This window comes from Anneissia japonica, unplaced genomic scaffold, assembly GCF_011630105.1.
Source record: "Anneissia japonica isolate Jap-2015-1 unplaced genomic scaffold, ASM1163010v1 scaffold287833_len2544123_cov190, whole genome shotgun sequence".
Taxonomy (NCBI): Eukaryota; Metazoa; Echinodermata; class Crinoidea; order Comatulida; family Comatulidae; genus Anneissia; species Anneissia japonica.
Window position 1 is genome coordinate 232,638 of NW_022757233.1, and position 22,401 is coordinate 255,038.

The 22,401-nt window shown below is 32.1% G+C and overlaps 2 protein-coding genes across 7 annotated transcripts in view; one reads left to right on the forward strand and one right to left on the reverse strand.

Moving 5' to 3' along the window:
* Positions 1 to 1,458: 1,458 nt before the first annotated feature.
* LOC117124599 (THO complex subunit 6 homolog) lies at positions 1,459 to 8,969 on the reverse strand. The gene is made up of 8 exons (XM_033270893.1): positions 8,922 to 8,969; positions 7,794 to 7,883; positions 7,224 to 7,295; positions 6,806 to 6,908; positions 6,498 to 6,550; positions 4,897 to 5,079; positions 3,872 to 4,000; positions 1,459 to 2,089 (listed from the first exon to the last, which is right to left on the reverse strand). The coding sequence occupies exons 1-8, from the start codon at positions 8,967 to 8,969 to the stop codon at positions 2,003 to 2,005; spliced, it is 765 nt and encodes a 254-aa protein (XP_033126784.1). The 3' UTR covers positions 1,459 to 2,002.
* LOC117124555 (serine/arginine repetitive matrix protein 2-like) overlaps positions 8,953 to 22,401 on the forward strand; it is a 42,887-nt gene continuing 29,438 nt past the window's right edge. For all 6 annotated transcript variants that reach the window (XM_033270820.1, XM_033270821.1, XM_033270824.1 and 3 more), the window contains exons 1-3: positions 8,953 to 9,075; positions 18,483 to 18,746; positions 18,996 to 19,097. In XM_033270820.1, the coding sequence (XP_033126711.1) occupies positions 18,508 to 18,746; positions 18,996 to 19,097 (341 nt within the window). In that variant the 5' untranslated portion in view covers positions 8,953 to 9,075; positions 18,483 to 18,507. The remainder of the gene's footprint in view (positions 9,076 to 18,482; positions 18,747 to 18,995; positions 19,098 to 22,401) is intronic.

Below are 22,401 nucleotides of genomic sequence, written 5' to 3' on the forward strand. Positions count from 1 at the left end.
ATACCTATATAATTCATATAAGATTCCTATAAGGTTCCTTTAGAAAATCTATAAGATTCCTTTAGGCATTCTATAGGATTCCTATAGGATAACTATAAGATTCCTATTTGTTTCATTTAAAAATCTTGAAGTTTTCCTATAAGATTTCATTAAGAATCTTATAGGAAACATATTAAAATTCCTATAGGATACTTATACGACTCCTATATGATTCCTATAGGATTCCCAAAGGATATCTATTGAAATAATCCTATAGGATCCTATAGATGTGACGAAAAATCTATAAAATTCCTATAGGATTTTCTCTTATAGGATCCTATAGGACATTTTTGTAAAGGCTAGTAATCATCTCGGTGTAAGAAAATGGAGACTTGTCGTGATCTGGTCGTGGTTGTGATCGCTTATCAACTTTAGATGGTGTAGTCGGTGAATCGTTTCGTATTGCTCATGGAACCTCATCAAGATATTTAAACTGCAGTTCCACTGCACGATCTGGATCAGGTTTGTGAACGGTTGTGTCTGCAACGCCAACCTGTGTGTCCATATTTTTAAAACTTTTAAAAAAAAGTTCTGAGTTACCAATAGTGACAACATAGGGCGTTTACTGTAGCTCCGTATATTGTTTAGATATTTCTACAAGAAAGCTTGATTTAAATGCATATACTGTGCCGGAAGAACGAACATTTTATACTGTTAAATGTTTACTATATATGATTGGAGCGTAGTTATTTAATGATTTACTGTATATTAACTGTAATGTCTGTGAATTTGAAATTGTTGAGGATTTTAAAAAGATCAGTTTCTAAAAAGATAAATTGTTTTTTTTTTTTGTACATATTTATATTTCGTTGAATGAAAGATAAAAAAAAAAATTAAGCAGGAAAATTAAACATGTTAATATAATTGAAAGCTTATATAAATATTTAAAGTTTAGTGCCTCAACACTACTGAGTACCTTTAACAAGCATGCTAAAATATTCAAAATACTACTGTATACATATTACTATTACATGTATACAAATTAAAATATCAACAATCCAAAACACATTGCGACAGTGTAACCTGTGTATTAAAGTGTTATATAGTATATTAAATGACATGTTTTTGGTAGTAGCCTCCAAGGGCAAATATCTGCAATAATAGGTATTTAAAGTCAGGCACAACTTGTCAGATACTTGTCTGTGAAACTCAAAAACAATGTTTGGAGGTAGCCTTTAAAGTTAAGTGGCAGTACTTACATACAATACCATCCAATCAGAATTAGGAATTGTTTTAAGAGGATATAACAGTAGCCAATGCCTAAAAAGAAAGGCTCAAATGGAATGTGTATTTTAATCTGACCATCTTATTATTATTAATCATACTTTATCTTCCAAATCTACTCTAACTTTTCTTTTTATTTATTCAGTACAAAACAATTATTAAAAAAAACAAAAAACCAAAATCAGTGCACTGAGATTATTTGTACAACAATAGCAAAATGATTTTATTAAAAATGTGACAGTAATAAAGCATATTAATTTTTTGTTTCAAACACACCATACTGTACCATTCATTATGCCGCTACCAATTCCATCCATGTGAGTATTGTAGCATTGCTAGATAGAATGTACTAGAAACTAAACATAACCACCAAATCAATCTCGGCAGTGGTTGTGCCTCTTTTTCCTCCTGTATTTGTAACTCATTAATCGTTCCCGAGTTATTTGTCAAACACCCCTTCATTGTTATAGTAAAACCAGCTGTACAACATATCATAATTTTTTTCTCCAGGCCTAAGCACATGTTTTTCGAGTAATTTAGATAAAGGGTTTTTTCTTTAATTTTGAATAAAATTATAACATGTATTTTTTTAAGGCTTGTAGACTGCACAGCAGACAAGCTGCTGATGTTCACATCAGTGAAATACAAACTGACCGGTTAAATTTAGTCTATGGAATGTATCTACCTGGAGTATAATATCAAATATTTGTACCATGATTCTTTAGTTGTTTACATTCAGTCATGGGACGGCTTGAAATGAAAAGGCTCGGTAGCCAAAGTTTGTGAAGATGTCGACTTGAGAACTGCTACCTGCAACACTTAGCACCTGGAAGAAAAACAGACAGTAGCGAGCTTTCGATTGCACGACGGTGGGACGTAGAACGTAATGACGTCACTAAAAGTCATCTGCACATGCGAGAACGTTAACGTAACCTTGTCGAGTAGATTCTGATGTAGCCACGAAGACGCAAGCTACAAATTCATGTCAACCCAAAACCTAGAATCTATTCTCAGAATTGCACTGTCGCCAATCTCTCCAAGAATTGATGAGATCATTAAAAAGAAAAAAAACAGGAGCTCACATTACCGTGTAATAATTATTAAATTAGATGTTGAATCATGTCTAAAATGAGTTGCTTCTTTTTTTTAAAAGTTTGTTTGAGCCCTTTTTTAGGTGGGGTGGGCACGTACAAACTTCATTTTTTGCCAAGTCAACCCCACCCAAGTGGACAATGCATAAGTCAAAAATCTGTCTTTGTTTTATTGTTTTACATTTCAAAATAGCAAGGGTAGTAAATATTCTCCATACTATAAAATGGAACATTCCGGACATGATCGATGATAACAGTAGAAAAAAATCAAAATAATTTATCACAGGCACTTTGTATTCAACTTAGATGAGGTTGACTGTAGAAATACAACAGACCGCAAATATCTTTACCTGATTAATTAGGAGGTAAGTGGCTATCAAATTATACTACCATAGATTTTCTAAGAAACATGGCAATATGTCAGAAAACAGTCGCATTATGATTTTATTGGGCTTCAACTATGCCTAAGTAATCAACAGATACATTAACATGACAATAGCCTTGTGGTATGAAGATATGCCTTGGGTCAACAAAGAATACGGAGTCTAAAAGTGGGTCACCACTTGAAAAGCTAAAGAAGGGATGTAGTTAACAACATAAATAGTTTCTACTATCAGTTATCATAATCACAAGGGAAAAAACAAAGTACTGTAGTAGATAAAGTTTATACGAGACTATATTCTTTATACCTTTTAAAGAGTAACTTGTGTATATTTACATTAAGAGCAATAAATGCTCGTGGTACACCAAAAACAAAGACAGTTCTGTCTCCAAATAAAAACATCAGTTCTTTACAGAACTCTCTATGTGGTGTGCCAAAAGCATTTATTACATCCACCAAGGAGGTTATGTATTCACTGCTGTCTTTCTTTCTGTCTGTCTGTTAGCAAGATTAAGCAAAAACTAATAAGTGGTTCACCATAAAATTTAGTGGAATGGTACATAATAATCAAAGAAAAACACCATCAAAATTTAAGATCAAAGGACAAAGTCAGGGTCACAGAAATTTGATTTAAAAATGTTCACATAATCGGGCAGCACCAAAGAAAACAATGTACTTAAATATAAGAAAGTATAATACATACTCCAAGTATTGAAATACACGCCATCGTGTTGGGATTCAATATTTCGACATTAATTATGTCATCATCAGGATCATTCCTGATGATGACATAATTAATGTCGAAATATTGAATCCCAACACGATGGCGTGTATTTCAATACTTGGAGTATGTATTATACTTTCTTATCTGAGATTAATCAGTGGACCTTTCGGTACTTAAATATGATGGGTGATTCCATTATTTTCTTGAAAGAATTTTGCAGCACTCAAAAAAATAACATGATTGAACACGACTGGCGATTCCATTATTTCATTGAGGGTATGCTGCAGTTTCGCCCATTATACACAGCCTGGGTAATGTTGGTGCTGTATTCTGGCGGAGGTATGCATTTTATGGAGTGACTGCTCTAGTTATTATTGTTATTTTGCCATGCAAACCTTCAAACATATTTACCTTGTTTGTCTCAGAGGATGTGTTTATAGCTAATGAAAAGACACTGTTTGGTGTACACGGAACCTGTGTTTTAACTTCACCATTCATTGTAAGATGTGATACCATCGCATGACTTCCTCCAGAATATAGCTATTTAATTTAGAAATAAGAAAAAATGCACAACACAGATTTAGTCAAGAAAAATATCACCTTATGTAATGGGAAAGAATTTAAAAAATTTACTGGATAAAAGAACGCACAAAGATGGGAATAGTGTACAAGGGAAATAATGCGAGAAATCACTTGTTTGGAGTAAAAAGAAAAGAATAAAAAGTGCATGCATACACAGCTTATGAAGTCCCTAGTGTCATATACCTGTTGGACTGGACTGAGACTCCTAAATCCACACTGTTTAAATTCAATTTAAACTGGGCCTGTCTGAAACAATACTTTTCTCGGTACTTAAAAGTGCTCTGCTTACACAGAGCTGAAATACTCATTGTTATTATACATTATTTTTACATTATTATATATACTACATATATACCAGAAGGGCCACACCCCAACCCGTCGGGGAGAGCTGGCCCCGTCGGGAAGAAAAACCACAATTCATCGGGGAAAAAAATTTTATATATATTTTATACATATTAGTAGACTCCAAAATCGATCAAATAAGCCTTTAAAACACCTAAATTGTCATATTTTTCGGGGGCTCTACCCCATTCAAGGGATTTTGAGCAACGCCCGAAAACAGCCACTTTCTTTGTCGGGGACATCGACCCCACCCCTTTGGTGAGCTCGGACTCGCGTCGGGTAAAAACTTGGCGCCGCCACTGATTATCATAATACAGCGAGTACACTTTTTGTCCAGGTTTAGTCAGTGGAAAACATGGAGTTGAAAAATCTATTGTACTTTATCTTCAAACTATATTGTACTGAGTGTTTATTGCTCAACCCTGCCGGATGAACTAAGATTGAAGTAAATAAGCTCTACTACGTAAAGAACTGGTTTACCTTAATGTTTGCCCTAACCTTTCCATACTTACAAGGTCATCATAGAACTGGACACATTGGGCACAAGAGTTGCCAATGTTGTATACACATGTTGTTGAGAGCGACCTCAAATGCCAAAGCGACAGTGCCACACCCCCTCCACAAACCAGCCAATCATCACCTGGATCCACAGACACACAGCTTACCCATCGACCAAAATGAGGTCGACAACATTCCTATACAAACACAACCGGATAATCATTCAAAGTATATGGAGTAGTGATTGTATGTTTGTGGCCTGTTTAGTGTTGTTATGATTTATGTACAGTGCATATATACACACTGCTTAATACTCTGTATTATGTATATGTATGAGATACACAAAACAGATAAAATGCAACAAAAAAGATATCATACAATCTATGTATGTAATACACCATTGCTGGTGGTATGTACAATGTTGGAAGAAGAATAATAATCTAAAAGTGTCAAAATAGCCATGGGCTGAGGATACAATACAAAATGTTCACTAATATTATGAAAATATATAATTTATTTTTGCATATATAATATTGAAAATTTGTAAACTATGTAGGTTAAAGCCCTAATTTTTTTGCGGCTTACAATGAATTTAGCGATAACTTATTGACTTTCAAAATTTGGAAGGCCAACAGTAAAACTATACCATCAATGAGGCTGAGAACAATACTATAGTTAGGCAATCACATAGGCTAGGTTGTTTTCTTTGACTGGCCACTAGAAAAGTGAATCTACTGGTGGGCCAGGTCTAAACTAGACCTACATTAAATTATGATTGTTTACTAGTTTAATCTATATTCTTCTTTACTTACACTTACATATTCTTTTAAACATAAAAAAATAAAATTATTTCTGTTATCAACCCCCACATTATTTATTGCATGATGTTTACATGAACAATTTGGGCTTGAAACTTGCAATTTTTGTTTGTGTTACATTGTAGTATACATTATTTGTTGATGCAAACTAGCTTTGTCCCTAAAACAAAAGGTCACAGCTTGCAATGGTGGAGCAGTCACAGTACATCTGTTGTTTGCCTTTCAAAACTTTTCTTTAGGTGGTACATAGAGGGCAGGGAATTGTTAATTTCTAATTAACAATTGGTAAACTTTCTAAATAAACCTTATTTTTTATTAATCTGATTTTGTTTACAAGTCAGCGCCAAATAAAAGGGCTTTACAGTATATGTGTATGCTTGTAATCTCAGTTGAAAAATGTAATGTATGATACATTTTTGCAGTAATCAATTTTACGTTGCATTTTGACTCTGACTCTACCGACAGAATTAACTAAGATAGCCTCCAGACAGAATTAACTAGGATAGTCTCCAGAGATTTGAGAAGGTTAAACTTTGTTCTGGTGTCAATCAATCAATCAATCAGTCATTCAATTTATATGGTGCCATTCCAAAAACAGTCATTGCTCAAGGTGCCATTCAAAAAAGAAAATATAAAAAAGTTACATCTTGAGTATGGATTAAATGACCAATGCTAACACAGCAAGTGCTCTGAAACTTTCTGCTATAAGGTGCTATATAAAACAAAAACACTATTATTATTAATGTTAACATTAATTTCACATAGTGTAAAACCAGATCATCTCAGACTGTACATACCTCATTTTTATAAGGTTCAATTATATGCTGGGCTTCTTTTCCACCTCTACCATCTGTTAATGTAAGAAAACAAACAAATACAAAGTATACTTTGTCATCTTTCATTAAAACTACTGGAAAAAAACATACACATTTTTAACTTACATAACGTAACTATACGTAATCTTTTCTTCTGGCCTATCCATATATTTTACTGTTTTTATGTAATTTGCAATTTTTTAACACCTATAGCTTGCAGTCATTTGGTGTAGTTTTAAAGTTAAAAATAAAAACAGAATAAATTTGAAAGTGAATGAAATAATACAAACCCCATATTCTCACTGAGCCATCTTCTGAGGAGGATACTAATTGGTTGCTGGAGTTGAATAGAGATAAGCAGTGGACATAGTTAGTATGACCTGACAATGTACTCTAGAAAAACAAAGGAAATATACAACTCAATATTAGAACAAGTACTCAAGATAGCAACATGTATAAATAAAATTATACAAGATTAACAAGCTTCCCTGAATTTCTTTCCATTAAAACACATTGTTCACAGTAAACTAGGGGCTGTATGATTTTAGATCCCCGGTGCAAAGTGATATTAATCTTCAGAAAGCCCCTAATATCATCTCACCAGTAATGGTGAGAAGAATGGGTCACCCTCTTTAAATATGGTTTAAAAAAAATTACTTACAACTTGAGGCTACCTGATTCCCAAGTTCAAAGCTAAATCTAACTTACCTTGTGGCTACCTGACTCCAAGTCCCAGGTGTAGATATTGTTGTCACCACAACCAGAGTAGAGTACATTATCCTACGGTAATCCAAAATAAAACACTATGTAACAACAAGTAGTAAGAATAAATTAGGTGTTGATTGTTTTGATAATAGTTAGTATATTTTGATATTAATGATGATGGTGATTGTGATAATACTGATAATGGTGTTGATAATAATATTGATATAGTGATGATGATTTAATGAGAGGAAATAGACAATTAGTTTATCCAGGTAAGCATTTACAAAGTTGACTAAAAAAATCTGACAGTACCTTTACAATACCATATCAATGAAATATAATAAGTTATATCCACATTTAAAAACTTGACTGAATATGGTTCAATGGTTCAAATAAATTGAAATCAATATTTCACATGTAGATAAACAAAAAGGTCTACCGATATATAACTATTTCTTCATGAAGGGCAATAAATACATTTACATCATAGGATTACTACTTGGTTAAAACATAGGTAGTATAGTTCACTATAATACATTCATGGTTAAAAGTAGGCTTAGAATTGCTTCTCACCTTTGAATTATAAACAATGCTGTTTGTTTCAGGAGCTGAAAACTGATCCTGTGTACTTGGTACTGACAACGACCAGGCCACCTTTGAACTCTATAACAATAATAATAATAATAATAATAATTATTATTATTATTATTATTATAATAAAAATAATAATAATAATAATAATAATAATAATAATAATAAATTTATGATTTATTGAACAAAGAGGAAGAATTAAAACAGACAGAACTTTTCAGTTTCTTTACTTTTTTTTTAAAATTGACAATCGCCCTCAAAAAAAGGCTAATGAAGCCAATCAAAGTAAGGGGTTACATATTTAAAAGAAACCAGTTCACAAGTTTTCAATTGGGAAGGTTGATAAACAAAAGGAAAACAATATGAAGGCAGTAAGTTCCAGAAAGAAATGGAACAACAAACGAATGAATGTGAAAAGGCAACAGTTTTAGCTTTTGAGAGAACCAGCGTCAATGGATGGTATGTGAAAGCAAAAACAGTATGTCTTACAAAAGTGCGCTGTTGTGGCAGGAGAGAAAACAGATCCTCGGAACACTGATTGTAAACTTTAATGGTATGCTGGTACAAGTGCTGTTGTTCAGATTGACAATGTTCAAATTTAAAGGTCATAGGTTCAAATCCTACACCACCCACTTACAGTACTTCGGGAAATGACTTAATGTTTGTGGCTCTTTCTACCCTGAAGATTCAATTCAATTGAATTCAAAATAACATTTATTTGATTCCTTTTAAATTCGCACTAGAAAAAGGACATGATTAGTACTTGAATGGAGGTAAATTTTCTATAGAATGCATAGAATGGTAAGACAATGAGGCGGTTGCACCATGACTATGGTTGTTACTGTTTTCATATGCACACATCAGTATTATTAGTACATAAATCGCAAGCATATACTCACAAACAGTGGCCCACATTTCACTTTTTAAAATATTAGTAATAGTTTAACATAGTAATATGCAGGTTCCTACATTCATTGATCAAATATAATTTGACAATTTTAGAAATCTGTCCATCTAGGCTGAAACTGAAGAGTAAGATAAAGTAAGAAATGTGTAGGTGTGATTGAAGAGATGGCATTTTAAAAGGTCATTGAATTGTAAATAACTTACCTTTTGTAAAATATCAGACCACTTGTATGCTGCGTGTAAGACGGACATAAATCGTCAACCTGCCTGCAGAGCAGAGAACAAACAGAATCGTCGATCAATTGGGAAAACGGAGCCAAGCTGTTCCGTATGAAAATAGCGAAAATAGTAACTATTGGTAAGGCAAATTTATTTACAAATATTTAAAATACCATATTGTTAGTTATACATTGATTTAGTTTGTATGCCTATTCATATTCCGATTTAATTGCGAAGTATTTAAGGAGAGAAGGTGAGCAAGTAAGCCTAGCTAGTTAGGCTAGCTACGCCTCACAAAGACAGTTTTGCTCTAGGCCTAGTTGGGTCCGCGCAAGGCGCTGGCCCAATAACCTCGCTGCTGTTCTTTTTCTTGTTCTCCAGCGTCGCCAGTTTTGAACAGACTTGCAGGAAATTTTGTATACATAAACTAGAGGTGATTTCAAACAAACTTTCATCGCCCTTCTTTTTGAAGTTGGACCCCAGGGTTCCCCCTACACCTACAAAACAAAGTAGGGGTTTCAGCAAGGACTGTGCATTAGTCATTACAGTCCTGTCATTACCACTATTATTAAATTAATATAGGCCTAGGGCACGTTGCATGGATGGCGTGGCCGGTTAAGTGTGTGTTCTAAAGAACTTAAGGTTGTGAGTTCGAATCGGGTCTTGGTATTAAATTTTCGTTTTTTTAATTTAAAGAAATTTTATTATTTTCAATTTTATGATATTTAATAATTTTGTACATTCTAAAAAAATAATAATTTTGTTTGTACACCTAATATTAAAACAATTTTATCTTATTTGCTCTTCCAAAAAACCCAGTAAAATAATGAACCAACAACAACAGGCAAGGAAAAAGGCATTGTTGAATGTGCAGGCTTAGGCGTAGGTAATGTGCTGTTCACACCATCCCTCGGGTTTGACTTACACTGTGATGTAGTTGCTATAGTTAGTATAGTCAGAAGTGTTGTTAAGTGTTATAGAGCTATTTCTGTTAACCATAATATCATGTTGATATTATGGCTGGTGCATGACATTCCAGCATGCTGAATTACTTTTAGATAAAAATAAATGAAGAACCAACATGACAAAGGGATTGTGGCTAGCTACTGGTATTACGTAAATTAGGTTAAATGGCTAATGACACTGCAGCTGTATATATAGGCTGGTTAGTTATAAATAAAGCCTATCTAACTAGACCTAAAAGGCTGGTTTTAAAAATTGAATCCTATAATCTGTGGATTGTTGTGTATTCGCACAGGTCAGTATGTATTCGTACACACCAGTATTTATTTTACACGCAACTCCTCAAACACTCAACAAACAATTTTTATTGATGTGCTCATCAACTTCTTCAAGAACAAGATACAAATATAATCATATTTTTTAACAAAATCGCTTTGTGGTTTACAATATCTAAGGGACCTTGATCATGGCCCAGGTCATCATTTAAAGACTTCTAAAGATATAATTTATGTTTTCTACACTATAGCTACTGGTGCTACTAAGCTAGTACAACAAGGCTTAAACATGGCTTTATTTTATTTATTTTTTAGTAGCATCCATTTAAGTACAAAAAATACAATAAAAAATAATTAACAATGACATACAATATATAATAAAAGAGATTTAAAAGTGCATGGATGCATGGACGACCCATAAAATCAACAATCATTTTCCAATGGTGTCCAAAGCAGACCATCAGGGTGAATATGGGAATAATACATGTATATGGGTAAGATATTAACGCAGTGTAATCATGATAAATAAAGATAATTTAAATTAAAATATAGACAAATATATACTGTACATATCAAGTAAAATTTAAATGAAAATATCAGAAACGCAATTGCCTAGGAATATGGCAGTAAGGTGGCGACTGAAAAATCGCTCAATCACAATGCGGCTCAGAATTCCATGGGTGACACCAAATAGGTAAATTATTCATATTTACGGTAAATTTGACTAGATTAAACTTGTAAATTCAGTGTATATCTCAATAACAAATTATTATTTTATCTTTATTTTTATTTTTGCAATTGTGAAAATTAATAGAATTAATTTGTGTGTTTAATTTATGTATGTTCTGGAAAACATCACGTTTGTGTACTAAGAAGAGTGCAGTAGCAGATTAGATCTACAGCAGGATTTAGGAATGGAGATGACTAGGTAGTGTAAGAAGCTTGTTTAGGTGTGGAAAGGGGTTGAGGGATGGCTAGCCACCCCATTGAGCCTCCTGCATCTGCCCATAGAGTGCCATACTATATGCGTGTTTGTAAAAAGTCAGGTATAACATTAACGTTTTTCTTCTGTGTTCATTTTATCTACAATATCTGACCTAAAGTGTACTTAGATAATTCATCTATGATTACAGTATATATTGCTTTTGAATATTTTTACTAGCGTACTCAAGGTCAATCATTTTCTGATACATGTATTAAATGTACAGGTTTTATGTACAATAAAGGATTGAATTTATTTTTAGTGAAACAGCTGTTGTAGAAAATCCAGTTAAACATAAAACTGATTATTGAAAAGAATTTGGTTTTAAATGTAAAAGGAAATTCAAATCAAGTACTGATTATTATTTATATAGTCAGCATATCATCACCACCTTCCATTAAGCAATTAATTACATCATACAGTATGGCACCAACTAAAATAAGGTAAGCTGAGACTTTTTTGTACCTGGTTTCGCAAACTGATTTTTTTAAAGAGGGCGAAAAAATAATTGTTTTCTTATTCAGCAAATAGCACTTTATAGGGAATATATTCCCAAGGGAATCAAGGAGGTTGCACATCGTGTCTATGATACTTTCTGTTTCCATCCAATGACCAAGGCTATAATTAATTTGGAAATATCACACCAAATACGAAAACCATTAAAATTCTTTATTACTGTAGTTCCAACTTATATTGCAAGTAGAATATTAAAAAGAGTTTTAAAGAAATATAAATAGAATTTTGTAGCACCTACCGGTACTGTACTGTACAATACCTATTTAGTTGCCATTTGATTGGATGCTTACAGGTCACATGTGTTTAAATTAATGGTTTCACTTGATGAAAAAAGTACATTGCATGACTACAGTAGTAGCGGCACTTTTCGTTAGTTTTTTTTGTTTAATTTTTCATGCAATTATAGTTCCAGTCAATTAACTGTGCCGCCTTTAAGAGAGAAAATGTAAGTCAAATATCGCATGTGACATTTTGACACTGTGAGCTCAGATGATCTTATTCTTAGCAAATTGACTGAGACAACATAAAGTAATGTTTTTTTACTTATACACAGGAATATGAGGTTAAATATAGAATATTTCATTCGAATGCATATCATTGAATAGAACATTCACCTCATGAAAATATATTTATGAATTATTTATGGCACAGATCCTATAAAAACTATTTTATAGGATCTATCTATGTTTGTGGTTTTGTAGTCAACATCAAAAACAATATTGTACTACTACTCATACTGTAGAGGTATGAAACATAATGTACTGTATCCCAATGTCGTTAGGATAAACCTAGTGAATACACACAGTATGTGTCAATCAATAAGAAGCTCTCCCTACAGGCCTAGTCTATGCATCATGCTTCATGAATCTACTATTGGCAGGCCTAGGGTATTGGATTGTTAATATTGATTTTTTTTTTCTTCTTTGTCAGTTGGTCAGATATTTGAGCTGTAGACTCAGATCAATATTAGTAGCTACACGTTAACCCACTATTCAATATGTAGAGCTAGTTTTTAACACATTTAATGATACAATATTCAAAGCATTATGATCCATACTGACATTTTCCCTTGACTTCCTGTGAACAATTTTGAGATAGTCTGTTTATTAATAAGGTCAATAAACTAATAAAAAAATACATGCATTATGATAATTATTACTGATACTTTCAATTGAAAATTACGATGAGAAGTAAATATTTTTTCTTCAACAATTTTTTACGCTATGTGTTAATTGTTATTTTCATCTCTTGTGTTACCTATAAAATAGGCTGGAGATAAATGTACTGTAGGGTGTGTTTATAGCTATAAATCATTGAAAATTGGAAGTTAAACAAACAATGTTTAGTTGAATATTTTAATTGGTTTTTTTTCCTGCAATACTTTTTGATAGGTTTAAAATAAATTCAGCTGTGATTCAAAATTGTAATACATGTGATCACACAAATAGAGCTAAATTTTATCAAGGTACAAAACTGTAAAGTACCAGTATGTTTATATTAAAATGGCTAATGAACCATTAAAGCTATAACTGGGATTTTCTGTATTGTACCAACCATCAACATTACTAAAGATGTAACTTCATTTTGATGAAATTATAATGATTATGTTTACTTACTCTAAAAACCAGGTTAGTGTAAAACCTTATTAGTGTGAACTGTGCAGTAAATGCAAACCTTTGGTACATATAGTAATTTTTAAATTTAAATTTTATTTGTTATTTTTTATAGTAGGATTGTTATTTCTTGATATACTGTAAGCATGGAGAAATTTAGTCTATGAAGGAACTTAAAAAATTAGTTATAGATGATATCTTGTAACGTAATGTTGCTAATGTCAATTATTAAATTTTGTACGTTTCCAATGCTCTATTGGGTTTCTAGGGTAATTCGTTTTCATCAGTGCTGTTCTAATTTTATCATTGTCCATTGATGAATAAAGAAATTTGAAATTGAAAATTTAAATTGAGAATTATAGATTCTCTGGAGGTACTGTATGTGTGATATTGCCACAATATAATTTTCAAATCAATGGCTCAAATCTCCGCTGACATGTTGAAGAAATCACCTATTGAGATCACAGAGCATGTAGTAATATAATTAGTGTTCACTTCAAGAAGAGGGCCAAACCCTCCCCCTCCCCCAACACCCAAGAAAAAATTATTTTGATTCATTAATGTACCTTTGATGAAGTGTATTTATAAGGTTTTCATCACAATGCCTTTGTTAATTTCTTTTTAGATTATATCATAAGCTTGGTTTCCATACAAGCGCTACACGCAATCGCGGACATCTTTCGGTGATGCTGATTGGTCGGTCAAATTGGGGACCCTTCCCAATTTTGTCGGGAACTGCTGCAGTACAGTTGTACTGAAAAAACTGTAGCAATTTTATGGAGACCAAACTTTACAGTACAGACTGTGTCTAATTTGCATAAAAGTTGCATACAAGAAATAAAACCAATACAAGCAGAGATTACTTTACAGCCAACCATCAACATTTTTTTTTCTTAATGAAAATGCTAAATTTTTTCTGTGAGATAATTGCCTACTGTACTACGTAGGTTCTATGCAAACATACGAGGCATGTTGTGGCAAAATGGCTAAGTTGTAGCAAAAATTGAAATTTTAGTTATTTGTATTTCAAAAAACTTGAGTATGTAATCTTTAAAATGAGGGGTCATTCATTAAAATTGGACATTCAAGCCTTAGTGTTTTGGAAGTGAAAGTACAGCACTCATAAAGTCAAGATTTATTTAAACATAATTTTGAGTAATTGCCTTCCAAAGTTATTTGTGCATGCTTTGTTTAATAATAATTAACTATCAAGATAACGTTAAATAAACAATTTGTTGACCATTTCCAGAACTTAGACTTTGGGACATGATGAATTAGACATTAAACTGTTGATCTATAGTGAAAATAAATATTTGATTTTTAGACAATTTTTTGAGCTGCTATATTTTATAACCCTATTACTCAATACTGGCTTGTGCGACAACTTAATTTTGCCACAAAATGCCTCATATTATTAGTTTTTACTAGTAATATGATTTTCATATCAAACCCCCTGAAGAATATTGATTGAAATTGAGTCTTGTAATTAAATTTAGATTACTAGAATGGCTTTCAACTCTCAAGTGGAAAGCATTAACAAAAGATCTAAATGACAGCTCTGCACGTGTCCTTATTTCTTTTGTAGCTGTTGAATTATTTTGAATAAAGTAGAGTTTGTGTACTTAGTGTTGGTCGTGTTTTTACACAGTATTTGAGAATATTCAATCATTGTGTGTTTTTATATTATTCTCAATTTAACTTTCATCGTTTTTCATCGAACTTCATCAAGTGACTTGCCACATATGGGAAGTAAGGCTCTATAAACTACTGGTATACAGTTTTTTAGTGTACGGAAGTGAAGTTGTTTTTTGTCATGAGAAAATATTGTTGTCACAGGATTTTTTCAGATAAAGTGTAATGCATTCTCCGGGAGATAGAATGCGCACCGTCGAGTTTCGGCATTGGTCACGCATCGTCAGGAATTCCTGGCAATGGCGTTAACAGTGTCGAGCGCGGTAGTGTGTATTTTATTTCTTGGTACTGTAGGCTTGTGATCATGATTTATTGAGAATGAGGGCTTTTTAATAATTTGTCACGTCACTCAGTACATAAACATCTTTAGTTACACTTACAGACTGTTCTTCCACTACGTAAGTTACAATATGTTGCATGCTTTTGTAACATCAAGGCTAGACTGTTGTAACTCAATGCTTTATGCATGAACCTATTAATAGGTCCATGCTTTATGGTTTGCCAGCTATAGGATATTTCAAAACTTCATCGAGTTCAGAATGCAGCTGCCTGCATGGTCTCTTTAAGCCTGATAAAAGAACACATCATGCCTGTGTTAAGGCACCTTCATTGCCTTCGTGTAACACAGAGAATCACTTTAAGATTTTGTTGTTTATTTTCAAATCTCTTCATAATTCCTCGCCAATGTTTATTTCCCAACTAATTCATCCTTATATTACTAAGAGGTGTCTGAGATCTAGTTCAGAGTCTCTACTTGCTCATTCTATTCGCCCGTCAACAAAGCATTATGGCAATCATTCTTTTCTTGGGCTTCTGTCTTTCTTTAGAATGCTTTGCCTATTACAATCCGACAGGCAACTTCCATTGTTGAGGTTTATAAAGCCAAAATTATTATTATTAAATTATTATTATTATTAAACATTACTGGTATTCTCAACTTTCAAACCAGTACAGTATAAGCCCAACACAGGCATTGTATGTCCAGGGCAAACAATTGATGACATTTGTAAAATGTTTTTAGAAATTTTACGAGTAATTACTTACTTCAAATAATAGTTTTCATAATGCAATGCTAAAAGAGATGACTTGTCACATTGGGGCCCAAGATTATTTTAGCCAAGCCTCAATGCAGTATTACCAAGAGATACAGTACATACAGTTAAATAACTAAATAATTTACAAACTAGAATGTGTGTAATTCCATGTACAGAAAGCAAATGGTATGTTATGAGCATCATGTTATAAAATGAAAAAAGGTACATAATAATTATTATAATATTAATAATGACTACATGGCAACATAATACAAGCTCATATCATAAATTGTAACATGAATACTGCATGGGGAAACTAGGTTATGAGTTATTGTTGTATCACATGCACAGAATACTATAGTCTGCCCAAGATAATGGTTAATAAACTTGGATAGGAAAGATCTATAATTATCATTTTGTGTATGGATAGAATGAGATACAGTTAAGCAGTGATTTAGTAATCAGGAAAAACTGTTGAAACAGAAGACCTTAATACAGATCTGCCATACATTACATATTGCACTCGACAAAAATCTATTGCAAATGACCTCAAATTAGTTTGCTTTTGTACCAAATTGTGTATCATTATGATCATTAAATTACTATGTGTGCATGCATAATATTCTTGGATACCGTTTTGTGCTGTTGTGTGAGATAGAATATGTACAGTAAGCCTGATAAACATCACCAAAGCAATTAATGCAAGCCTATCTTCACATCGAGTGCACACTGAGTGAAAACAAAATTTAGCTCAAGAGGTTTTCTGGGCTTGTATGTCTCGACCTTTGTTTTGGGATTTCTATGCAGCTATTGAGAATTGATTTTATCTTTTAATCTATAGTTTGTAAGTGTACTGTAGCGTCAGGTAATACCTGTGCAAATAATGTTCACCTTCTGATTTCATGATCTCTAAACAGACAACTCGAAAAATAGATTTTTTTCTCTCAAGCATAATTTTGTTTCCAAGTGGATCAAGGATTAATGTTAACTCAAGGAAAAAAATCTGAAGATTCAGAGAAGCTACACCTTTGACCAGCTTTCTCTCAGTGCCTTTGATAGTAAACAATTTCTCATAAATAATAACGAGCATGCCTTTTTGTTTATGGTTCTACTGTATTTCTGTGTTTTGTTTGTTAGCTGAAGTGCAATATTTTGTGTAATGTATGACCTTTTATTGATTACATGCATGCATGCAGTCCCTTTTTATAGCACCAGCTGAAATACCTACGTAGTGTTATTTATCAGAATCTTTGTTCATGTGATTGTTTGTATTTGAAAATTATTAAAACAATCTTAAAAGTAAAAATCTCTGTCTAGATTGTAGCCCATGGTCGTAGTGTGCCTATATATGGTCATGATGTGATGTCATCATGACCATATTTAGGCATGTCACATGTTTTTGTCAAATAACATTTGAGAGTCTGGACAGGGCTTAAGAAAAATAATTCTTTAATAGAAAATATGATTCTTTGTAGGGCTAGATAAAAACAATTATGTATTTTGTCTTTGGTTTAACAATTGAAAGTTCATTTTTTATTAGGCTGGAAAAGTGATGAGGGATGGAGGCTTCTTTTTTTATTTTGTTAAAGTCAAATATCAACCTTGGGTTGTTTGCTGATGCATTGATATCCAAAGTAAAATATAATTGAGATAATTTAAACAATATCTACTAACTATTAATAAAAATTAATGAAAAAAAACTTTGTTTAAAAAAAAAAAGACATGTGTGCAAGGGTGATAAACTAATAATTTTTTTTATTAGGCTTTAGCACTCAAGTGCATTCAAAATTGTATTAGGCTATAAATACAAAATACAATATACAGTAAGAAATAGAATTACTGTTTAGTACATTTTGTAGATTGTTTTCTGTTAACTGCAGTTCGATAGAGAAGAACCATAACTCATATCTAAGTTTATTGAGTATGTCATTGGATTTCGTCACATATTCATCACCACCTGATTAAGTAATTTAATGTGATGAGCTTGCTTCACTGCTGTTATAGGTTTCAGATTATTGGAAATGATTTGACACTACTCATAAATCATTGTTATATGCTAGACAGGACTCTAAAGCTGATCAACAGGTATTATGTGATGAATCCAAATATGATAACTAAATTTATATCTAAATATAATTAATGATTTATAAAACATCTAAATAATTTATGCTACATGTATGACAACTTCATTCTATCTGTAATGATCTGTTCGCTCCTAAACCAACTGTAGTTTTACCCTTAATAATATCGTAGTTGTCTCGTGTTCACACTGTCAAATTCTGTGTGTGAAATATCTGTAATTATGTGCATGATGACATATCACATTGTTACATAAATCTTGCTAGTGTGGACAAAGCACTGCACTTAGTGTGTAGAGCACAGCTTCATCCTGTAAAATGATGAGTTATTACTTGGAATGTTTGATGTATAGAAATAATTTTTTACCATCGTTCTTTGCATTCATTTTTTAGGTTGATGTGAAATAACTGAGCCAGGATGTACAACGGCATTGGTCTAACAACGGCGCGAGGTAGCGGTACAAATGGCTTTGTTACCCGTAACTTCGCTTTGGTGCGTAACCACAAGGAGCATGTGAACTACAAGACCGAGGAGGAGATCAAAAAGATGGACGCATTGATGAATCGTAAAGGCAACATTGAGATATTAAACCACGAGAAAAAAAGGAAAGTGGAATTGAAGTGTATTGAGATGCAAGAAATCATGCAAGAACAAGGGTAAAATATTTACTTATTGAATTTAAGGATTAACAAGCCAAAAATACATAAATAATTTTAGGTAAAATTACGGTAATGAATTCTGAAAATTAATACAAATTTTAAAAACATTTTATAATAATGTCCGTTAATTGAGGTACTATTACCCTCAATTAACTTACAATTTGTAATAATGTCTGTTAATTGAGGATAATAGCACCTTAAGATGTTTTATGCAGTTTATGTTGAAATTAGAAATATTTATTTCAGATACACTGAGGAAGAAATTAATCAAAAAGTGAATGCATTTCGAAAACTGCTTGTTGAAAAAGAAGGTGTGCCAGAGAGCAATGATTCTAGTAATCGGTCACAGTACGTACTTTTAGTTTGTATTCTACCTTGCCAACTACCAAGCAATGCTCAGTTATATATCCTTTATAAGTCCATGCTCAATTCAGTAACTTAATACTAACATACTTTGATTTCAATTGCTAGCCTTCATCTTAGTAGAAGCTCAGCATATAATTTCAATAATTGAAGACCTACTTATCAACCATAAAAATAATATTATATAATCATTAAAAATATTTATTTTTTGTGTTTTAAAGAACGGCCAAATCAAGTGATTTCTAAAACATTTTTTGATTTTTTTTTTTTTTTGTTCAGCTTCTCATCTGAGTTTAAGTCCATGCCCTATTTCTGTTGGATTTCGTAGCCAGCCCCCTTACTCCGGGCTTATAATTTGTAAAATATGGTATAGCCTTTATCCAGTCTGACCAAAAAGTATGCTTATAGAATTGAAATTTATGTATGATTCTATATTTCTTGAATTATGTTAATTGTGAATATTTGGTTTAAAAGTGTATATTGATCACTTTTTATTTATTTAAGTTTTTGTTTACTGCATATCATTATCAGGGCCTAATGTATCTAAATGGTGTCTTATGAGCTCAAGGCACTACAAACATTTTGTTTTTTGCTTCATGTATCTTATGTCGTATAACATACCTTTGTAATAGCATTTACAAATATCTCTATCAGAAAACCGTTTTAATTTAACATTTTTATTCAGGCTGTTTTTTGTATAGTAATATCCAGTTTAAACCGAACTGTACAGCAATCAATATTAGATCGCAATATAAAGATGATTCAAGGCCAAAAAAATAATGATGATCAATATATGTTTGTTTAATTCTGTCAAATACCACAGCAGGTACCATATTCTCACCAGTACAGTACATGCAGTATGGAAATCAACTAAATTATTAAAAGCAATATAAAGCAATTGATTAATTACAGTTTATTATTAGATTTTACCTGTAGGTATAGTATTATGTTACACAAAGAATAATTTATCCATAGCTTGCCACAAAAATTGTAGTGCATTAAACATGCATCTTTATCCGCCGAACTAATGCTTCTGAATGATACTGACAACTCTTCAAGTAGCTGTATAAATGAATACAAATAAATATTTAAAAAATGAATAAATAAATAAAATAAACAAATAAAAAATGCAGGAAAAAAGGCTATAATTTGCAGGTGGCCGCGAGCAGCTCTGCTAGAGATATATACATGTGCCAAATAGGATGACATAATTATTATTATTATTATTATTATTATTATTATTATTATTATTAAAATTAAATGCATTTTTAGGCAAAGATATTTGACAAAATTCAAGCTCCATCCAAGCTAATGGATTGATTTGTGAACAGTGCAGTTGTAGACTACAGCATCATTAGCTTCTTTTTATTCACTGTCAGCATGTACTCTTATTCATCATGCATTTTAAGTACATCTACTTCCTTCCATCCTGCAGTTGAAAAGTTCATTCACTGAAGTGAATAATTGTACAGTAGTTTCTCGGGTATAGGCCCATCCTCCTTATATAATATTGTGACATTTTAGTCAAATTTTACCCAGGAACCAGAAAATGGTGGATCTGTTAGATCGGTCTAGTTCAGACCTCAACCAACAAGCCACCCCAATGGGCAAACCATTTGTTCACAGCAGCACCTCAAATCCAAAACATTTGAGGAATACTTTTTGAGGAGCATTTTTATATAAATATCTCAAAATTTTAACTGGGCTTTACCTGGATTTATCTAATATAAATGACAATAATATAAAGCAAAATTAATATTGCCGATAATGTTGCTATGTTGTACCTTAAAATAGTATTGATCGTCAAAATTATGAATTTTGATTAAATTTCCATCTGTATTTCAATTTTATTAACCCCAACCATGTCTTGAATAAGTCTGTGCTTACATTAGATAAGCCATACGTGCATCCTTAAATTTTCTTCTGAGAAACTATATATTGAGTAGAATTATTTTGTAGTTAATCAAATATCAACTGAATTTGTAGGTGTATTGTAAGTAGGCAAACAGTCATAGTTTTCGCTCAATAAATTCAATATGCTTCCTACTCTAGTTTATTTGTACTTTCCAAGTTCTTTGTTTTGCATACAGTAGTACCTTGAACCATTTAAGCAATACATTACAGATAGTAAAACATTTACTGTTGTTTGGCAGGTACAGCATATAATTTGTTTGCATAGTACTGCAACTGATCAACATTCTATCCTAGCACAGTAGATTGTACCATATAAGTCTTCCTTTATTCTGGAAAGCTCTCTCAATGTAACTGGCGTACTGGTCTCCCAAGAGGTCCAGATGTGGTAAAAATATGAATAAGAAGAAAATGAAAGGAATGATAAAAGAGGTAAAAAAAACTATTGAATAAAATGCAAAAATAAAATTTTAAGGTTTAGAAAATCAATTAGATCAATAGTTTGGTAATGTTTACAAAGATCATTGGTGCCCGGTAATGGAAACTTCTCTTTCCTTGATTATTGTTCCATGTTGGAGTTGTATTGAGGATTGGCTTCTAGTATTTTTGGGTTGAGTGTGTAGCATTATAGAATGGTATAGTATTAAAAACAAAAATAAAAAGCTAAGTAAAAATTGGTGTGACCTATTTCCATAATATTAATTGTTGTATTATACTGTAATAATATTAGGATTTTGAAAATTAAACTGGAATTGTTATGCAGTATTTTAAACAATTAGTTTCCAAAATAAATAGCAATTATTGTGCATATTTGATTGCTATATTAGTTCTATAATACTCTATCTAAAGATGCTAGAAATATTTTACCAATCTATTAGTTCCTTCATGCCCACTGTATACATAGCCAGTTACATTAGTAAGTAGTCGCTTGCATGGTTTTAAGAAATATAGTAAACACTCTAAAATAATAGAGAATGAGAATTATACTGTACAAATTGCTCGCAATGATGTAATGGAATCATATGGAGTGTAGATTACCTTTAGTCATGTGTATTATTCAGCCTTTATTGGATTTCTTGATACTGATTTAAAAAGTCAGAGACGTAAATCTGCTGTATAGTTAATGTGTTTGATAGCCTAGAGGATAATAAATGGAAGATGTCAGTCTCAAATGTTGAGAAATGCAGTGTCCACAGAGCCTCACTTACCTTTCCAATAAGGAATTATTGCTGGTTGTTGTTGCCTGTAATATGCACTCATGATTTCTCATGAAGTTTTTAGCTGCTAAATAAAAAGAAAATATGTTTTTCATTTTTTGAGGAAAATGAGACTTTTTTGCTTTTTTCCTTCTCAAAGATTTCCTTCATAAAGATGACCT

Coding starts and splice junctions, on each gene's coding strand:
- LOC117124599 (XM_033270893.1), bottom strand. CDS start 8,969: ATGTCCGTCTTACACGCAGCATACAAGTGGTCTGATATTTTACAAAAG. Junction 7,884..8,921: donor GGTCTGATATTTTACAAAAG/GTAAGTTATTTA, acceptor TTATTGTTATAG/AGTTCAAAGGTGGCCTGGTC. Junction 6,551..6,805: donor TGGCTCAGTGAGAATATGGG/GTTTGTATTATT, acceptor TTACATTAACAG/ATGGTAGAGGTGGAAAAGAA.